The sequence below is a fragment of the Oncorhynchus mykiss genome, chromosome 27, assembly GCF_057628025.1.
Source record: "Oncorhynchus mykiss isolate SJ-2025 chromosome 27, ASM5762802v1, whole genome shotgun sequence".
Taxonomy (NCBI): domain Eukaryota; kingdom Metazoa; phylum Chordata; class Actinopteri; order Salmoniformes; family Salmonidae; genus Oncorhynchus; species Oncorhynchus mykiss.
The window spans coordinates 10,883,431-10,900,929 of NC_143048.1; the positions used below are offsets into that span (position 1 = coordinate 10,883,431).

At 40.7% G+C, this 17,499-nt stretch overlaps 1 protein-coding gene and 1 long non-coding RNA gene across 5 annotated transcripts in view; one reads left to right on the forward strand and one right to left on the reverse strand.

Annotated features, from left to right (window-relative positions):
• Positions 1-17,499, reverse strand: part of il15l (interleukin 15, like) — a 31,983-nt gene that overhangs the window by 10,339 nt on the left and 4,145 nt on the right. For all 4 annotated transcript variants that reach the window (XM_036965409.2, XM_021587535.3, XM_090224468.1 and 1 more), the window contains 2 exons: positions 12,796-13,323; positions 12,170-12,217 (listed from right to left, as the gene is read on the reverse strand). In XM_036965409.2, coding sequence (XP_036821304.1) covers positions 12,170-12,217; positions 12,796-12,951 — 204 coding nt within the window. In that variant the 5' untranslated portion in view covers positions 12,952-13,323. The remainder of the gene's footprint in view (positions 1-12,169; positions 12,218-12,795; positions 13,324-17,499) is intronic.
• Positions 560-8,698, forward strand: LOC149971229 (uncharacterized). Its single transcript, XR_016492650.1, has 3 exons — positions 560-795; positions 7,269-7,363; positions 7,964-8,698. It is a non-coding gene; the product is annotated as an uncharacterized LOC149971229 (long non-coding RNA).

A 17,499-nucleotide genomic window follows, 5' to 3' on the forward strand; every position in this document is an offset into this window, starting at 1 on the left:
TCACAGCCTTCTGTCTTTTCACTTGGTCATGCAGGCCAGTAATGTTAAGTGAAATTAATATTGCTTAACCTCTGTATTTTCAAGTATTGTGGTGGCAGTGAAGGGGGTTCACCTAGGGGTCATGATAGGGGCTGTACCAAATGTTTGATGTATTATAATAATTGATTATGCGTATGTTGTATTAATAGAAGGCCCCGCCCTCCTTACATTTATAGGGTCCGAGACTACAGATTAACAATATATATACATTATGGGGTTTAATATTGTTTCACAGTACTTTTCTAGGCTCTCTGCCTCTTATGAAGAAGATGTCTGAGAAATGTGTGACTGTGAAGACAGAACTCTGCAGGGGAGTGTAAGAGATAAGAGATTAGTCAGACATTCCATTATAAATCAACTTGGATATTTACTGCTAAGCTTTTAGATAGCTATATAAACAAGAGTTAATGTTGAGTAGGCATGGTTTTGGTTTCATGAGTAAAGGATAATGACGTAGGCTGTGACATCACTAGGGCTGGACTTTGGGGTTAATAAAATAACTTGGGACCTTTTCTTTGATGCAGAACTTACTCGGAAACATGCGTTATGTTCCTGTTGTCAACTTCTGTCTGCAATTGCATTAATAAAGGTTTTTGAATGATTTAATTAAAGATATTGTCATAATGCTAATTTCACCAATGATTGACAAGGAACAAGGAAATGAACCCCAACATTTGGTGAGCTAGCCAGGAGTGAATGTCAAACCTCGGCTGGAGGAGATTCCACACCATGTGTCAGAGCTCCAAATTTAAAAAGGTAAGCAGACACCTGTTGAATCTGTAATTAATTGGCATTCACTGATGGGGTTTCCCTCTAACAAGTAAGTGGCACCTCACTCAAGCTAAAATATAGACATACACTTTGAATATGAAATAGTCGGATTCTAGTTTGGTGAAATGCATGATGTCGATATAGGGTGAATGTTTTTTGATTTTATTTGTTAGAGGTAGTTCGGCGACAATTACCCAATACTACTTGGCTCAGGTGATTCCGCGTTAATCACCTAATTTTATTTGTTAGAGGTAATTCAGCGTCAATTACTCATACTAGTTCTTTGTTTATTTGTTAGAGGTAATTCAAAGCGACAATTACCCAGGTTTTAATTTGATTTGTTAGAGGTAATTCAGAGCGACAATTACCCAATACTAGTTCTTTGTTTATTTGTTAGAGGTAATTCAGAGCGACAATTGCCCGGGTTTTGAAGAGATGGTTCAGCGTTAATCGTCCATTATATATTGGGAGTTAATGCAGCGATCATTACTTAATGGTATTTGGGTTTTGGAGAGGTGGTTATAATACTCATCACTTCCATTTTATTTTGGGTTGTAATGCGGGCGATCTTTACTGAAAACTAGTTATTTTATTTTTGTAGTGTTTATTTTGAAGAGGTACCCAGTGAATGAGTTGAGTTATTTATGAAAAGTTTGTTGTATGTTTCATTGTTTGTTTGTCTGTGGATTATGGCGGGGTTAACTGGGTAATGGGAAGTGGAATAAAATGTTAGGAGTAGGACAGAAGTTATTTGAATAAAAGGTTGAACGTATTTGTGTCACGATCGTTGGTTGAATTAATGGATCAAAGCAGAGCGTGCGTAGAGTCCCCACATGTTTAATACATATGCAACTCACCAAAAACAATACAGAAGAAAAGGAAACGTGACGTTCTGGCCTTCTCACAGGCAGCTACACAAAAACAAGATCCCACAAACAACAGGTGGGAAATGGCTGCCTAAATATGATCATCAATCAGAGACAACGATAGACAGCTGCCTCTGATTGGGAACCATACCAGGCCAACAAAGAAATAGAAAACATAGATTGCCCCCCCCCCCCCCCCCCTAGTTACACCCTGACCTAACCAAATAGAGAATTAAGAGGATCTCTAAGGTTACACCCTGACCTAACCAAATAGAGAATTAAAAGGATCTCTAAGGTCGTGACAATTTGTTAGTGACACTTTCCTACCATAGGACAGTACTGGTGTATAACATATTACTGTTACTATACACCCATAAGATTTAACATTAGGAATTGAAGTCTGGCATGCGGGTGTCTCTGTGAGGCCTATGTGTAAAATATACAGTGGGGCAAAAAAGTATTTAGTCAGCCACCAATTGTGCAAGTTCTCCCACTTAAAAAGATGAGAGGCCTGTAATTTTCATCATAAGGAACACTTCAACTATGACAGACAAAATGAGAAATACATCCAGAAAATCACATTGTAGGATTTTTTATGAATTTATTTGACAATTATGGTGGAAAATAAGTATTGGGTCACCTACAAACAAGCAAGATCTCTGGCTCTCACAGACCTGTAACTTCTTCTTTAAGAGGTTCCTCTGTCCTCCACTCGTTACCTGTATTAATGGCACCTGTATGAACTTGTTATCAGTATAAAAGACACCTGTCCACAACCTCAAACAGTCACACTCCAAACTCCACTATGGCCAAGACCAAAGAGCTGTCAAAGGACACCAGAAACAAAATTGTAGACCTGCGCCAGGCTGGGAAGACTGAATCTGCAATAGGTAAGCAGCTTGGTTTGAAGAAATCAACTGTGGGAGCAATTATTAGGAAATGGAAGACATACAAGACCACTGATAATCTCCCTCGATCTGGGGCTCCACGCAAGATCTCACCCCGTGGGGTCAAAATGATCACAAGAACGGTGAGCGAAAATCCCAGAACCACACGGGGGGACCTAGTGAATGACCCGCAGAGAGTAACAAAGCCTACCATCAGTAACACACTACGCCGTCAGGGACTCAAATCCTGCAGTGCCAGACGTGTTCCCCTGCTTAAGCCAGTACATGTCCAGGCCCATCTGAAGTTTGCTAGAGAAAATTTGGATGATCCAGAAGAAGATTGGGAGAATGTCATATGGTCAGATGAAAACAAAATATAAATTTTTGGTAAAAACTCAACTCGTCGTGTTTGGAGGACAAAGAATGCTGAGTTGCATCCAAAGAACACCATACCTACTGTGAAGCATGGGGGTGGAAACATCATGCTTTGGGGCTGTTTTTCTGCAAAGGGACCAGGACGATTGATCCGTATAAAGGAAAGAATGAATGGGGCCATGTATCGTGAGATTTTGAGTGAAAACCTCCTTCCATCAGCAAGGGCATTGAAGATGAAACGTGGCTGGGTCTTTCAGCATGACAATGATCCCAAACACACCGCCCAGGCAACGAAGGAGGGGCTTCGTAAGAAGCATTTCAAGGTCCTGGAGTGGCCTAGCCAGTCTCCAGATCTCAACCCCATAGAAAATCTTTGAAGGGAGTTGAAAGTCTGTGTTGCCCAGGAACAGCCCCAAAACATCACTGCTCTAGAGGAGATCTGCATGGAGGAATGGGCCAAAATACCAGCAACAGTGTGTGAAAACCTTGTGAAGACTTACAGAAAACGTTTGACTTCTGTCATTGCCAACAAAGGGTATATAACAAAGTATTGAGATAAACTTTTGTTATTGACCAAATACTTATTTTCCACCATAATTTGCAAATAAATTCATTACAAATCCTAAAATGTGATTTTCTGGATTTTTTTTTTCATTTTATCTCTCATAGTTGAAGTGTACCTATGATGAAAATTACAGGCCTCTCTCATCTTTTGAAGTGGGAGAACTTGCACAATCGGTGGCTGACTAAATACTTTTTTGCCCCACTGTATTTGCGTTCAGTAGAACCATTTACTATAGCCTGGAGTAAATGAGAGTAGAATTAGGATTTCAGTAGCAACCACTGTTATTTAACACACATTGAAAGAAGATAGATACGAATTTATAGAGGCATATTCCTCCATATTACACCCACTGTAGGATAATCCTATAGAAATTGGTAAACACATTACACCCAGACTATCTAAATAAAAAGCTGGAGCACCATGGCAGTCAAACCAGAATGAGGAGATAGGAGCAATGAAGCCTGTCACGCCTGTTGAATATATGCAAAAGAAGTTTCCTACCGTGGAATTTACTTTTTCTTTTATGAAACGGCATGTCTGGACAGTGATGGCAGGAGAAAATAAAATGGGTGTTCATTCAACAAGACTAGGTTGGATTTAGTCAAGTGGATAAGAAGAATTGACAAAAAGAATAAAGGGATAAAGAAGAGTGCCCTTGTATCAGAAACTGTGATTGAAATGATGATGCTGAAGGACAGATCTTCATAAACAAGGCTAGCGTGACCAAACTGAAGATGGAGAGAACAATAGAATGTGGAAGCAAAGAACTGGGTCAGGACAAAGGCAAAACAGGAGTACTCCCCACCTCCCCGCTGCCGTATGAGAATCAACCCAGAGGACCCCTGGGTGACTATACACAGATCTACCCTCTCATGCCACTGACAGAAGAAAATGGAGAAGCAACCACAAAGGTGGTGGATGGCACAACAGCAGCAACAAGCGACAGGAGAACAGTCGAATTGGATGAAAGAAAGAAAAACAAGGCACAGTTCCTGGAGGAAGTTTCCCATCGTCACCCCAACACACTCCACAAAAAGGAACAGACTGGAAGACCCTAGACATCTGCTCAAGTTGTTTCTACTAGCTCACCACAACCGCAGCCTGCAGCTCCCCCACAATCATATCTGTCACACCTGTCAACCTGGCGCCTGCAGGGTATGGGCTTTTCACCATTCAGCCTTATGGTGATACAAAAACATGGTATGGAAGAGGATATGTGCCCGCCAAAGTTTTTCGTGACTGAAATGGCTACATTTTCCTCCCCATGGGATGGTCTGGGTGTTATTATCCGGGGGAAACTGAGCTGACAGTAGCAACATTACTTGCTTCTGAGTTGCTGAACAGTTCTTTGCAAATTCATTTCAGTTCGAATTTCAGTGCTAAAAGTGCAGTGGCTCAAAATAATGAAGCTTATGGACATGTGCTGTCTCAGGTAGCGATGGCAGCCCTAGTAATCTTTCTAGGTGCAGGAGTTGTAGTAAAGAGTATGGGGATAAACAATTTGACATACTCCATGCAGGTCCTTACTATCTTGAAAGTACAGGGTTTTTACTCAGTTGTCACTAAATGTGCAGAATTTGAAGGCAGTAATGACCAGAGACGAAATGGCACATATTGGCTAAAGACAGAGGGGCCTACAGGTCCCTTGGAATAACCGATGAGGATTACTGTGTCATGTTGCTTCCTGACTCCTCTGACATCATGACAGCTATTATAAATGAACTGGTTAAATCAGGTTGTACTCTGGGAAAAGCTGACAACACCATCTTTGACCAAATTAGACACTGGTTTAATGGTGTATTTGGAAACGTGATGGGTAAGGTAATGATGTTCCTGTCTGCCATGATTGTTCCACTCCTGGTAGGACAACTGTGTTTTGCTGTTGCTTTATGTATAAAAAAGTGCTTAGCTAGAAAGATTGTTGAACATTTGGGGATTATGGGACACATGTATGTTGGGGTGGTCACAAGAAGGGAGCAAACTTACCTAATTTGGTAGAGGGAAGATATGGGAGACACTAGAGTTTGTCATGAATATATGGGTCAACTGAGAGAAGAGTATAGTGATAGAAGAAACTATGCTAAAGTGGATTTTAGTGTGTTAGACTTACAGTAACAGGTGTAAACCTTTGTCATGACGTTGGCCTTTTTGGGTATAGCAAGCCCATCCCCCTCTCCCTTCCTCCCCCTTTGCCTCCTTCAACTAGGCTGCTGTGGTCAGAGGTCATAAATTCCTGAGAAGACCTCATGGACACACAGTTATAGAGAGTAGTTTTTCATGGAGACAAAGGAAATCCTTCCACCTCACAGAACTTGAGGTACGAACAAATTTCATGTTCCGGAGAAAGTGTAAAAGATCGGTGAAGAATCCAGCTACGAACTGGTTCGTTTGTCACAACTTGGGAAGTTCATGGGAGACGGTGTGGCCACATTACCATAACGTTGTTTATATAATAGCCCCAGATATAAGGTTTACATCTAATTGTTGTATAAGATGAATGAGTGAGTATGATACAGTTTACACAATTTTACAATGTGATATTGGACTGTTTAATGAAGGAAAACTCAAAAAGGGAATTGGATTTGAACTAAATCAGAGGACCGCCCCTGAGCCTAGTTAGGGTCAGACATCCTGGGACAGCCCTTTCCTGCCATTCTGAATAAAACCCAACTTTGAGAAATGATCACCAGACCATGTTTTTCTCCATTAGGAGGGGAACAAAGGTTGTTGACCAAGCTTACCTCAATTACGAGATGGCTAAAGGTGTAGACCATTGCTGAATCTTTTTAACCATACCACGTGGTTAAACTCTTAGACTATCGATACCGACAGAATAAGAACAAGTCTTTGATATTAATTACTAGTCTGCAGCTGGAATTCGGTATCATTGAACCCGAAGAACGACAACCGACGAAACATCCATTCGATAACAAATGTCACATTGAACTATCCCCTCTAACCAAGACAGAGAGAGAGAGGGAGAGAGACGGACAATTCTATAAAATAAAGACTTTTCACCACCGATCAAGACGACACACTGAGCATAAATATATATATTGATTGCAATTGTTCCCGAATGAGTGAGCGTTCATGTGTAAAGGATTAGCATTTCAATTGTTATAATTATTAACTATGTAGTGAGTTCTTAAGTCGACCCCCACTTCTCTCTTGTCTAACAAGACTCCATGCCGATTCAGCCCACTAGGGCACATTTTCCTATCATTTCATGTAAACACATTTACCATGTTTTTTGTTTGTTTATGCATTTCTGTGAATTACTTAGTTAGTAATAAATAAATTATTTAAGACAATTGATGTATGGATGACTCATAGTGAAGACTGGGTTCGTGCAGATAACCAACAATTTATAAATAAATCATTAATCAGAAGACTATTGATCAGATATGAAAATATCTGAAAGGTTATATTGGGAAATTATAATTTTGTAATCTGAATACTTTCCTTGGTGCCCCGACTTCCTAGTTAATTACAGTTACATGATTATTCAGTTTAATCGCGTAATACTAATTACAGGAATCTTTGATAAAAACTAAGTCTTCAATTTAATGATAGTAAAGACACAACAACTTTCTAGGATAGAGGAAGGCATGAGGGCACCTTTTGGATGGATGTGGGTATGCAGTGAAAAGGGGTATCTCATTTTACCTCCTGGATGGGGGGGGGGGGGGGGGGGGGTTGTTATTTGGGGAGAACAGAAATTATACATGTTAAGAATTCCGGTCACCGATCCTTTCAATGTGACAGGTAAAACCAACTCTGGGGTACTGCAGCGTGCCAAACGACTCATCCCAGAAAATCAGGAAGCCTATGATCCTGTCCTACAGCCGCGTGAGATTTCGGTATGTCTATCATACCCTCCTGGGGTGTGGCTGTCCTAGGAAAGTGGGTGAACAATTTAACCTACTCTTTCCAGGCCCATATGAATTTAACAATCAGAGGATTTAGCCAACTCTCATTAGATGTCTAAAATCTGAAAGCAGTCGTCAGCCGCCATGAGTTGGCTTTAGATTATCTTTTGGCAAAGGAAGGAGGACACTGTAATGCACTAGGTATTATTGATCCTGAAAATTGTGTTATGCTCCTCCCTGACCCCTCTGAGAATATGACTGCAATAACTGATAAGATTGCTGATCTTATCTTAACTGTCTCAAAATCTGAAAAATCTTTTTTTTGACAAAATTGGTGACTGGTTTAATGCTAAATTTGGAAATGTGGGAAAAGTTGTGTTGACTTTGTTTTCATTGTTTTCTCCTATACTTGTAGGAGGTTTGGTGATTTTGGTTACTGTTTATATTTGTAAGAAAATGACTAACTGCTCTTGAACATGCTGGAATGATGGTGTTGTTGGAAGTTGATACAAATCGTGCTGAAGGGGATACTGGTGCATTCTGGTTTCTCTTTAATCCCATTGTTTATTCAACTTGTGTGGTTTTTCCCAGGAATCAAGAGGAAATAGGAGTATAGCCAGACTCACCCACCCCCACCAGCATTCCAGGAATCTCAGGAGTTGTTTCTCCTTTTAGAAGGCCATCCCTGGATCTGGGGGTTTTGCCTAATCTATTTGATTTCAGAGGAAAATATTATGATTGAAGGTGTGAGACTAATTAGTCTCAAAGGAGGAAATTAAGGGGGTTCACCTAGGGGTCATGATAGGGGCTGTACCAAATGTTTGATGTATTATAATAATTGATTATGCGTATGTTGTATTAATAGAAGGCCCCGCCCTCCTTACATTTATAGGGTCCGAGACTACAGATTAACAATATATATACATTATGAGGTTTAATATTGTTTCACAGTACTTTTCTAGGCTCTCTGCCTCTTATGAAGAAAATGTCTGAGAAATGTGTGACTGTGAAGACAGAACTCTGCAGGGGAGTGTAAGAGATAAGAGATTAGTCAGACATTCCATTATAAATCAACTTGGATATTTACTGCTAAGCTTTTAGATAGCTATATAAACAAGAGTTAATGTTGAGTAGGCATGGTTTTGGTTTCATGAGTAAAGGATAATGACGTAGGCTGTGACATCACTAGGGCTGGACTTTGGGGTTAATAAAATAACTTGGGACCTTTTCTTTGATGCAGAACTTACTCGGAAACATGCGTTATGTTCCTGTTGTCAACTTCTGTCTGCAATTGCATTAATAAAGGTTTTGAATGATTTAATTAAATATATTGTCATAATGCTAATTTCACCAATGAGCCAATGATTGACAAGGAACAAGGAACCCCAACAGCAGCATCATGTTCTGGGTACCATTGTCCCCGGCAGGGACTGGGGAGCATTACACAATTACACACGTTTATGCCAAAAACAAAACAGAATGGCTTTCCAATAGGTGTTGTGTGTTTCTGACTGGTTTATTCTCATTCCTGACTTAAATCTTCATGAAAATCTGTGAAAAGGTTTGAATACTGCTGTTCAACAATTCCCAAACAAAATTATTAGCTTGAGTAATTCTGACAAAAACCATGGATATGTTGCCCTAAGAGTTGTGCAAGGTTGGTAGAATCTTATTCACAATTATTCACAGCTGCAATGGCTGCCAAAAGTGCTTCCACTAATTATTAACTCTGGGATAGAGTTAGTCTTCTGACTAGCTTGGAAAGACAGTACCGTGCAGTATCGAAGAGCCCTTACTGCTGCTCGATCGTCCTATTTTTCCAACTTAATTGAGGAAAATAAGTACAATCCCAAATTTATTTTTGATACTGTCGCAAAGCTAACTAAAAAGCAGCATTCCCCAAGTGAGGATGGCTTTCACTTCAGCAGTCATAAATTCATGAACTTCTTTGAGGAAAAGATCATGATTATTAGAAAGCAAATTACGGACTCCTCTTTAAATCTAGGTATTCCTTCAAAGCTCAGTTGTCCTGAGTCTGCACAACTCTGCCAGGACCTAGGATCAAGAGAGACACTCAAGTGTTTTAGTACTATATCTCTTGACACAATGATGAAAATAATCATGGCCTCAACCTTCAAGCTGCATACTGGACCCTATTCCAACTAAACTACTGAAAGAGCTGCTTCCTGTGCTTGGCCCTCCTATGTTGAACATAATAAACGGCTCTCTATCCACCGGATGTGTACCAAACTCACTAAAAGTGGCAGTAATAACGCCTCTCTTGAAAAAGCCAAACCTTGACCCAGAAAATATAAAAAAACTATCAGCCTACATCAAATCTTCTATTCCTCTCAAAAATTTTAGAAAAGGCTGTTGCGCAGCAACTCACTGCCTTCCTGAAGACAATGTATACGAAATGCTTCAGTCTGGTTTTAGACCCCATCATAGCACTGAGACTGCACTTGTGAAGGTGGTAAATTACCTTTTAATGGCATCAGACCGAGGCTCTGCATCTGTCCTCGTGCTCCTAGACCTTAGTGCTGCTTTTGATACCATAGATCACCACATTCTTTTGGAGAGATTGGAAACCCAAATTGGTCTACACGGAAATATATCAGTTTGTCTCTGTGAATGGCTTGTCCTCTGACAAATCAACTGTAAATTTCGGTGTTTCTCAAGGTTCTGTTTTAGGACCACTATTGTTTTCACTATATATTTTACCTCTTGGGGGATGTCATTCGAAAACATAATGTTAACTTTCACTGCCATGCGGATGACACACAGCTGTACATTTCAATGAAACATGGTGAAGCCCCAAAATTGCCCTCGCTAGAAGCCTGTGTTTCAGACAAAAGGAAGTGGATGGCTGCAAACTTTCTACTTTTAAACTTGGACAAAACAGAGATGCTTGTTCTAGGTCCCAAGAAACAAAGAGATATTCTGTTGAATCTGACAATTAATCTTAATGGTTGTACAGTCCTCTCAAATAAAACTGTGAAGGACCTCGGCGTTACTCTGGACCCTGATCTCTTTTGACAAACATATCAATACTGTTTCAAGGACAGCTTTTTTCCATCTACGTAACATTGCAAAAATCAGAAACTTTCTGTCCAAAAATTATGCAGAAAAATGAATCCATGCTTTTTTTACTTCTAGGTTAGTCTACTGCAATGCTCTACTTTCCGGCTACCCGGATAAAGCACTAAATAAACTTCAGTTAGTGCTAAATACGGCTGCTCGAATCCTGACTAGGATTATCATATTATACTATCATATTACTCCAGTGGCTTCCTCCCTACACTGGCTTCCTGTCAAGGCAAGGGCTGATTTCAAGGTTTTACTGCTAACCTACAAAGCATTACATGGGCTTGCTCCTACCTACAGTATCTCTCTGAGTTGGTCCTGCCGTACGTACCTACACGTACGCTACGGTCACAAGACGCAGGCCTCCTAATTGTCCCTAGAATTTCTAAGCAAACAGCTGGAGGCAGCGCTTTCTCCTATAGAGCTCCATTTTTATGGAATGGTCTGTCTATCCATGTGAGAGACGCAAACTCGGTCTCAACCTTTAATTCTTTACTGAAGACTCATCTCTTCAGTGGGTCATATGATTGAGTGTAGTCTGGCCCAGGAGTGTGAAGGTGAACGGAAAGGCTCTGGAGCAACGAACCGCCCTTGCTGTCTCTGCCTGGCCGGTTCCCCTCTTTCCACTGGGATTCTCTGCCTCTAACCCTATTACAGGGGCTGAGTCACTGGCTTACTGGTGCTCTTTCATGCTGTTCCTAGGAGGGGTGCGTCACTTGAGTGGGTTGAGTCACTGATGTGATCTTCCTGTCTGGGTTGGCGTCCCCCCCTTGGGTTGTGCCGTGGCGGAGATCTTTGTGGGCTATACTCGGCCTTGTCTCAGGATGGTAAGTTGGTGGTTGAAGATATCCCTCTAGTGGTGTGGGGGCTGTGCTTTGGCAAAGTGGGTGGGGCTATATCCTTCCTGTTTGGCCCTGTCCGGGGGTATCATCGGATGGGGCCACAGTGTCTCCTGACCCCTCCTGTCTCAGCCTACAGTATTTATGCTGCAGTAGTTTATGTGTCGGGGAGCTAGGGTCAGTCAGTTATATCTGGAGTACTTCTCCTGTCTTATCCAGTGTCCTATGTGAATTTATGTATGCTCTCTCTAATTCTCTCTTTCTTTCTCTCTCTCGGAGGACCTGAGCCCTAGGACCATGCCTCAGGACTACCTGGCATGATGACTCCTTGCTGTCCCCTGGCCGTGCTGCTGCTCCAGTTTCAACTGTTCTGCCTGCGGCTATGGAACCCTGACCTGTTCACTGGACATGCTGGTCATTTATGAACATTTGAACATCTTGGCCATATTCTGTTATAATCTCCACCCTGCACAGCCAGAAGAGGACTGGCCACCCCTCATAGCCTGGTTCCTCTCTAGGTTTCTTCCTAGGTTTTGGCCTTTCTAGGGAGTTTTTCCTAGCCACTGTGCTTCTACACCTGCATTGCTTGCTGTTTGGGGTTTTAGGCTGGGTTTCTGTGCAGCACTTTGAGATATCAGCTGATGTACGAAGGGCTATATAAATAAATTTGATTTGATCAATGAAGACATTTTAATTTCCTATTTTGTATTAATTTGGAACATTTCCTATAAAATGTTTTTTTAGATCGGTAGGAAAAATACATTTTTTTTATTTTATTTTAGGGCAGCGTAATGTGAAGGCTGTGCAATGGGTGTAGAGACTTTTACTAGCGACTGTGTTATTAATGCAGAAATAACGCAAATAAACCACATACCTGATAATCAGCCAAAGTTGGGGTGTACAGTCTGCAATCAAATGATTCCTGGTAAGAGAGAAAATAACAGGCTACAACACAGATTATGTAAACATAAAAACAAACAGTCAAAAAGTAATGTGATTGTGTGCTGATGTTGATTCTACAGCGTGCTGAATTGTATTCCATCATAGACTGAGTGTACATAACATTAGGAACACCTGCTCTTTCACAGCTTTCACCTGGGTTCACCTGGTCAGTCTATGATTCGTTATTGATGTCACTTGTTAAATACACTTCAATCGTGGTAGTCGGTGCCAGGCGCACCGGTTTGAGTGTGTCAAAACTTGCAATGCTGCTGGGTTTTTCACACTCAACAGTTTCCCGTGTGTATCAAAAATGGGCCACCACCAAAAGGACATCCAGCCAACTGGACACAACTGTGGGAAGCATTGGAATCAACATGGGCTGGAATCCCTGTGAAATGCTTTCAACACCTTGTAGAGTCCCTGCCCCGACGAATTGAGTCTATTCTGAGGGGAAAAGGGGGTGCAAATATTTGGAAGGTGTTCCTAATGTTTAGTAAACTCAGTGTTTGAGGTAATATGAAAAACAAGTAGAGAAAAAAAATGAAAACATCTGGATACCATCTTGTGAACTTCCTCAATGCATTTTCGCACAATTCCGGGAAGTTCTTTACTGCACATGGATTTTCCATATGCCTGTTTCATTGTCATGGCGATGAAGAAGAGAAACCACAGCAAAAGGGCTAGAAGAGTGTCAGTCCTCTGTCTCCTCAGCATGGCATGGGCCCACTCTTTCACATGAGCTTTAGATCAGTAGAGAAGTAGCTTAAAATTAAGATAACTATTTTAAAATCCTCCATTGTTTTGGGATTCAGCATATTGTCCATGTCAATTGCAGCCTTCTTAGTGACACTACATCTCCTGTGTGTCCTGGGAAGAAGCAGTAGAGATGAGGCAAGACTCCAGCTATGTGCCTCCTTCTTAGCCAGTAGGCTCCCCACTTTTGGATGAGGGGTAAAACACTCTGTCTTCTATCTTCCTGGTGACTTGTTATGCAGCATCTCTCTTGTGTGTCCTGGAAAGCAGCGCAGCAGAAGAGATGAGGCAAGCCGTCAGCATCTGCCTCCTTTTTCTTGTCTAGGCTTCTCACTGTTGAGAGAGAGAGAGAGTAACTGTTTAAGTGAACAATGATTATGGAGAGAATATTACTGTCATTTATGTAAGCCATGTCATACATCATTCAGCGCTGATTATAAAAGATACTTTAAAAAAAAGTATTCTGTGCAATTCACATTTCAAATTGAAAAGTTCTAGAGAAATGACCTTTGTTTTGTATGGACGTATGCCTAATAGTAAGTCATTGTCAATTCTCATCTATGGTTACTTTGCTAACTGCTCACTGTCAATTAAGAACCGTCACCCCATGTTACATAGTATTGATTTCATACATACAATTAATTTGTATGCAAATGCAACTGGGGCCATGTAAATAATTGTTAGGCTACTCATTTTGAATCCACCGGTGGATTGAATACTACTGTATTTTAACACCAAGAAACTCATCCTTTAAAAATGAATTAAATATATGTCAATCTAGCAAACCAGGCAACTTTCTAAAGAATGTTTTGATTATTTTCTGGCTTGGTAGCTAGTCAGTTAAAATAATGATCATATCATAGCTGTCAACGTCTTAACTTTAGAAAATGTGTATTCATTATTCCAGGAAAATAAACGCACAACAAAATCATTACTCACAAGTTAATGGCGAGCTAATTACAGAAAACTGCTTGCAGTTGTGAGTGTGACGAAATAAAAGCAGGGTATTCTAATCGGGATGCTGGCCTTCTAGACAGAGTTGTAAAGAAAAAGACATAACTCAGATTGGCCAATAAAAAGAACAGACACTGGACAGAGGAAATCTGCATTGTTGGTTTGAGGCCAGTATCCAGGAGTCACGCTATTCTGTGAAGGGAGTAGTACACAGCGTTGTACGAGATCTTCAGTTGCTTGGCAATTTCTTGCATGGACTAGCCTTCATTTCTCAGAACAAGAATAGACTGACGAGTTTCAGAAGAAAGTGTTTTGTTTCTGACCATTTTGGGCCTGCAATCGAACCCACAAATGCTGATGCTCCAGATACTCAACTAGTCTATTGCTTTTTTAATCAGAACAACAGTTTTCAGATATGCAAAAAGGTTTTCAATTAGCCTTTTAAAATTATCAACTTGGATTAGCTAACACAACGTGCCATTGGAACACAGGATAATGGGTCTCTGTACACCTATGTAGATATTGCACAAAAATCTGCCCTTTCCAGATACAATAGTCAAGTACAACTGTATTTCCAGCTACAATAGTCAATGTCTACACTGTATTTCTGATCAATTTGATGCTATTTTAATGGACAAAAAATGTGCTTTACTTTAAAAACAAGGACATTTCTAACTGACCCCAAACTTTTGAACGGTAGTGTACATATTAACTCCATTACCTTGACTAATCTGTCCCCCTGCACATTGACTCGGTTCCGGTACCCTCTGTATACAGCCTTGTTATTGTAATTTTTTAATTTTTTTTACTTGAGTTTATTTAGTAAATGTTTTCTTAACTCTTATTTTTCTTAAAACTGCATTGTTGGTTAGGGGCTTGTAAATAAGCATTTCACGGTAAGGTCTACACAGTGGCGACCTGTCATTCAGGGCTGTTTTGAGCCCCACCTGTTTAGCAAAAACTATGTACAGTACCAGTCAAAAGTTTGGACATACCTACTCATTCCAGGGTCTTTCTTTATTTTTACTATTTACTACATTTTTAAATAATAGCGAAGACATCAAAACTATGAAATAAAACATATGGAATCATGTAGTAACCAAAAAAGTGTTAAACAAATCAAAATATTTGTTTATATTTGAGATTCTTCAAAGTAGCCACCCTTTGCCTTGATGACAGCTTTGCCCACTCTTGGCAAAAAAATAATAATAATAATTGTTGCCTGTTTGGATGTTGCAGGTGTTTCAGCCTAGCTCTGTGTTTTCTGTGGTGGTGAGGAGGCCAGCGGAAAATATGGGGCGTAGGGGTTGGTAATGTTCTCTAGTTGTGCCGTGATTGCAGTGTTCTGTCACTCATGGGGACAATACGTCACTGCAAAATCTACGGGGAGAGCTCGAAAATTCAAGCCCCTTGGGTGCTGCCATAGAGTTACGTTAGAAGTGCCCATCCAAGAAGGCTCAAGGTAATTGGCCACAGATAAAATTACGTCAAATCATGTTATATCTACCGTAGCTTTGATTGGACCGATCATGTCAACATCATACTTTCAAAATCTTAACTAGCAAGCTAGCAGTCATCATCATGAATCAAGTCGACAATCTACTGTCAAATCATTTTCAACTCTTGTCATATGAAGATAAATTGTAGATAAAATGTACCAATGCTCATCTGCCATTGGACATAAACATTACACAACAAATTGGAAATTGTAAATTCAACAATGAGTGGTTTTGAAGGAATCAGTGGCTAACTGTAAGCGATACAAAGCAACCACTAGCCTGCTATTCAGTGGAGTGGGTGTGTGGTCCAAGTCTGGGTATAAGGGTCTCTTTTCCAAGCTTGAAATGATAAATATTCAACCTTGGCCATGCTATCAATCCAACATGACTTCTGCCACGTTCAAAACAACTGGAAACATGGATCTGGGAAATCTCAGACTCTGAAAAAAACAAGCTCTGACTGGGAAAATATGTTTTGAACGGTCACCCAACTCGGAATTTCTAAAGCCCCAACCTGAAGATCACTGACGTCATGATTCAACCTTTTTTTCCCGAGTTCCCAGTTGTCTTGAAAGCACCATAAATCCAGAGAATGCCATAGTTTGATGACAGAATTTGCACACGAAATACCGCCAAACCACCTTCCTCGAAACTGAGCTCAGGTGCATCCTCTTTCCATTGATCATCCTTAAGATGTTTCTTCAACTTGAAAGGAGTGGTTCCACCTGTGGTAAATTCAATTCATTGGACATGATTTGGAAAGGCACACACCTGTCTGTATAAGGTCCCACAGTTGATAGTGCATGTCAGAGCAAAAACCAATCCATGAGGTTGAAGGAATTGCCAGTAGAGCTCCGAGACAGGATTGGGTCGAGGCACAGATCTGGGGAAGTTTACCGACAAATGTCTGCAGCATTTAAGTTCCCTAACAACACAGTGGCCTCCATCATTCTTGAATGGAAGAAGATTGGAACGACCAAAAGTCTTCCTAGAGTTGGCCATCCGGCCAAACTGAGCAATCGGGAGAGAAGGGCCTTGGTCAGGGAGATGACTAAGAACCTGATGGTCAATCTGACAGAGCTTCAGAGTTCCTCTGTGTAGATGGGAGAAACTTGTAGAAGGACAACAATCTCTGCAGCCCTCCACCAATCAGGCCTTTTTGGTAGAGTGGCCCGTCAGAAGTCACTCCTCGGTAAAAGGCACATGACAGCTCACTTGGAGTTTGCCAAAAGGCACCTAAAGACTCTCAGAGCATGAGAAACCAGATTCTCTGGTCTGATGAAACCAAGACTGGACAAATCTCTGAATGTCTTTGAGTGTCCCAGCCAGAGCCCGGACTTGAACCCGATCAAACATCTCTGGAGAGACCTGAAAATAGCTCTGCAGCGAAGCTTCCAATCCAATCCAATCTGAGTTTGAGAGGATCTGCAGAGAAGAATGGGAGAAACTCCTCAAATACAGGTGTGTCAAGATTGTAGCGTCATACCCAATAAGACTTGCAGCTGTAATCGCTGCCAAAGGTGCTTCAACAAAGTACTGAGTAAAGGGTCTGAATACTTATAGAAATGTAATATTTCTTTTTTTAAATTTTTTACATAGGTTATTGTGTGTAGATTGATGAGGGAAAAAGCCTACTTAATCCATTTAATAATAAGGCTGTAACATAACAAAATGTGGAAAAAGTCAAGGGGTCTGAATACTTTCTGAATATGTTGTTGTCAGTATGTTGTGTAGTAAGCTGTTAGAATTTGGTGGTGTATATGTAGCCTATTGTAAGAGCTTTCATTGTCTGCTTATATGCCCCCTTTATTTATCCTATAGTTCTGACTTAGAGTACAGGGAGAATACTGTAAGAACGACCCATGTTCTGAATTCTATGTTTCAAATGTGCTGAACAAATAGTTATATTGACTACGTCCGTCCTAGCTCGCTCATTAATATCTTAATTGAAATTACGGATGGCCTCTTATTCGTGGAGACATTGTTCATGTTGTAAATTACTATTGTAGCTGGAAACGGCAGATTTTTACGTCACCGGCCTTCTAGGAGTCACTGA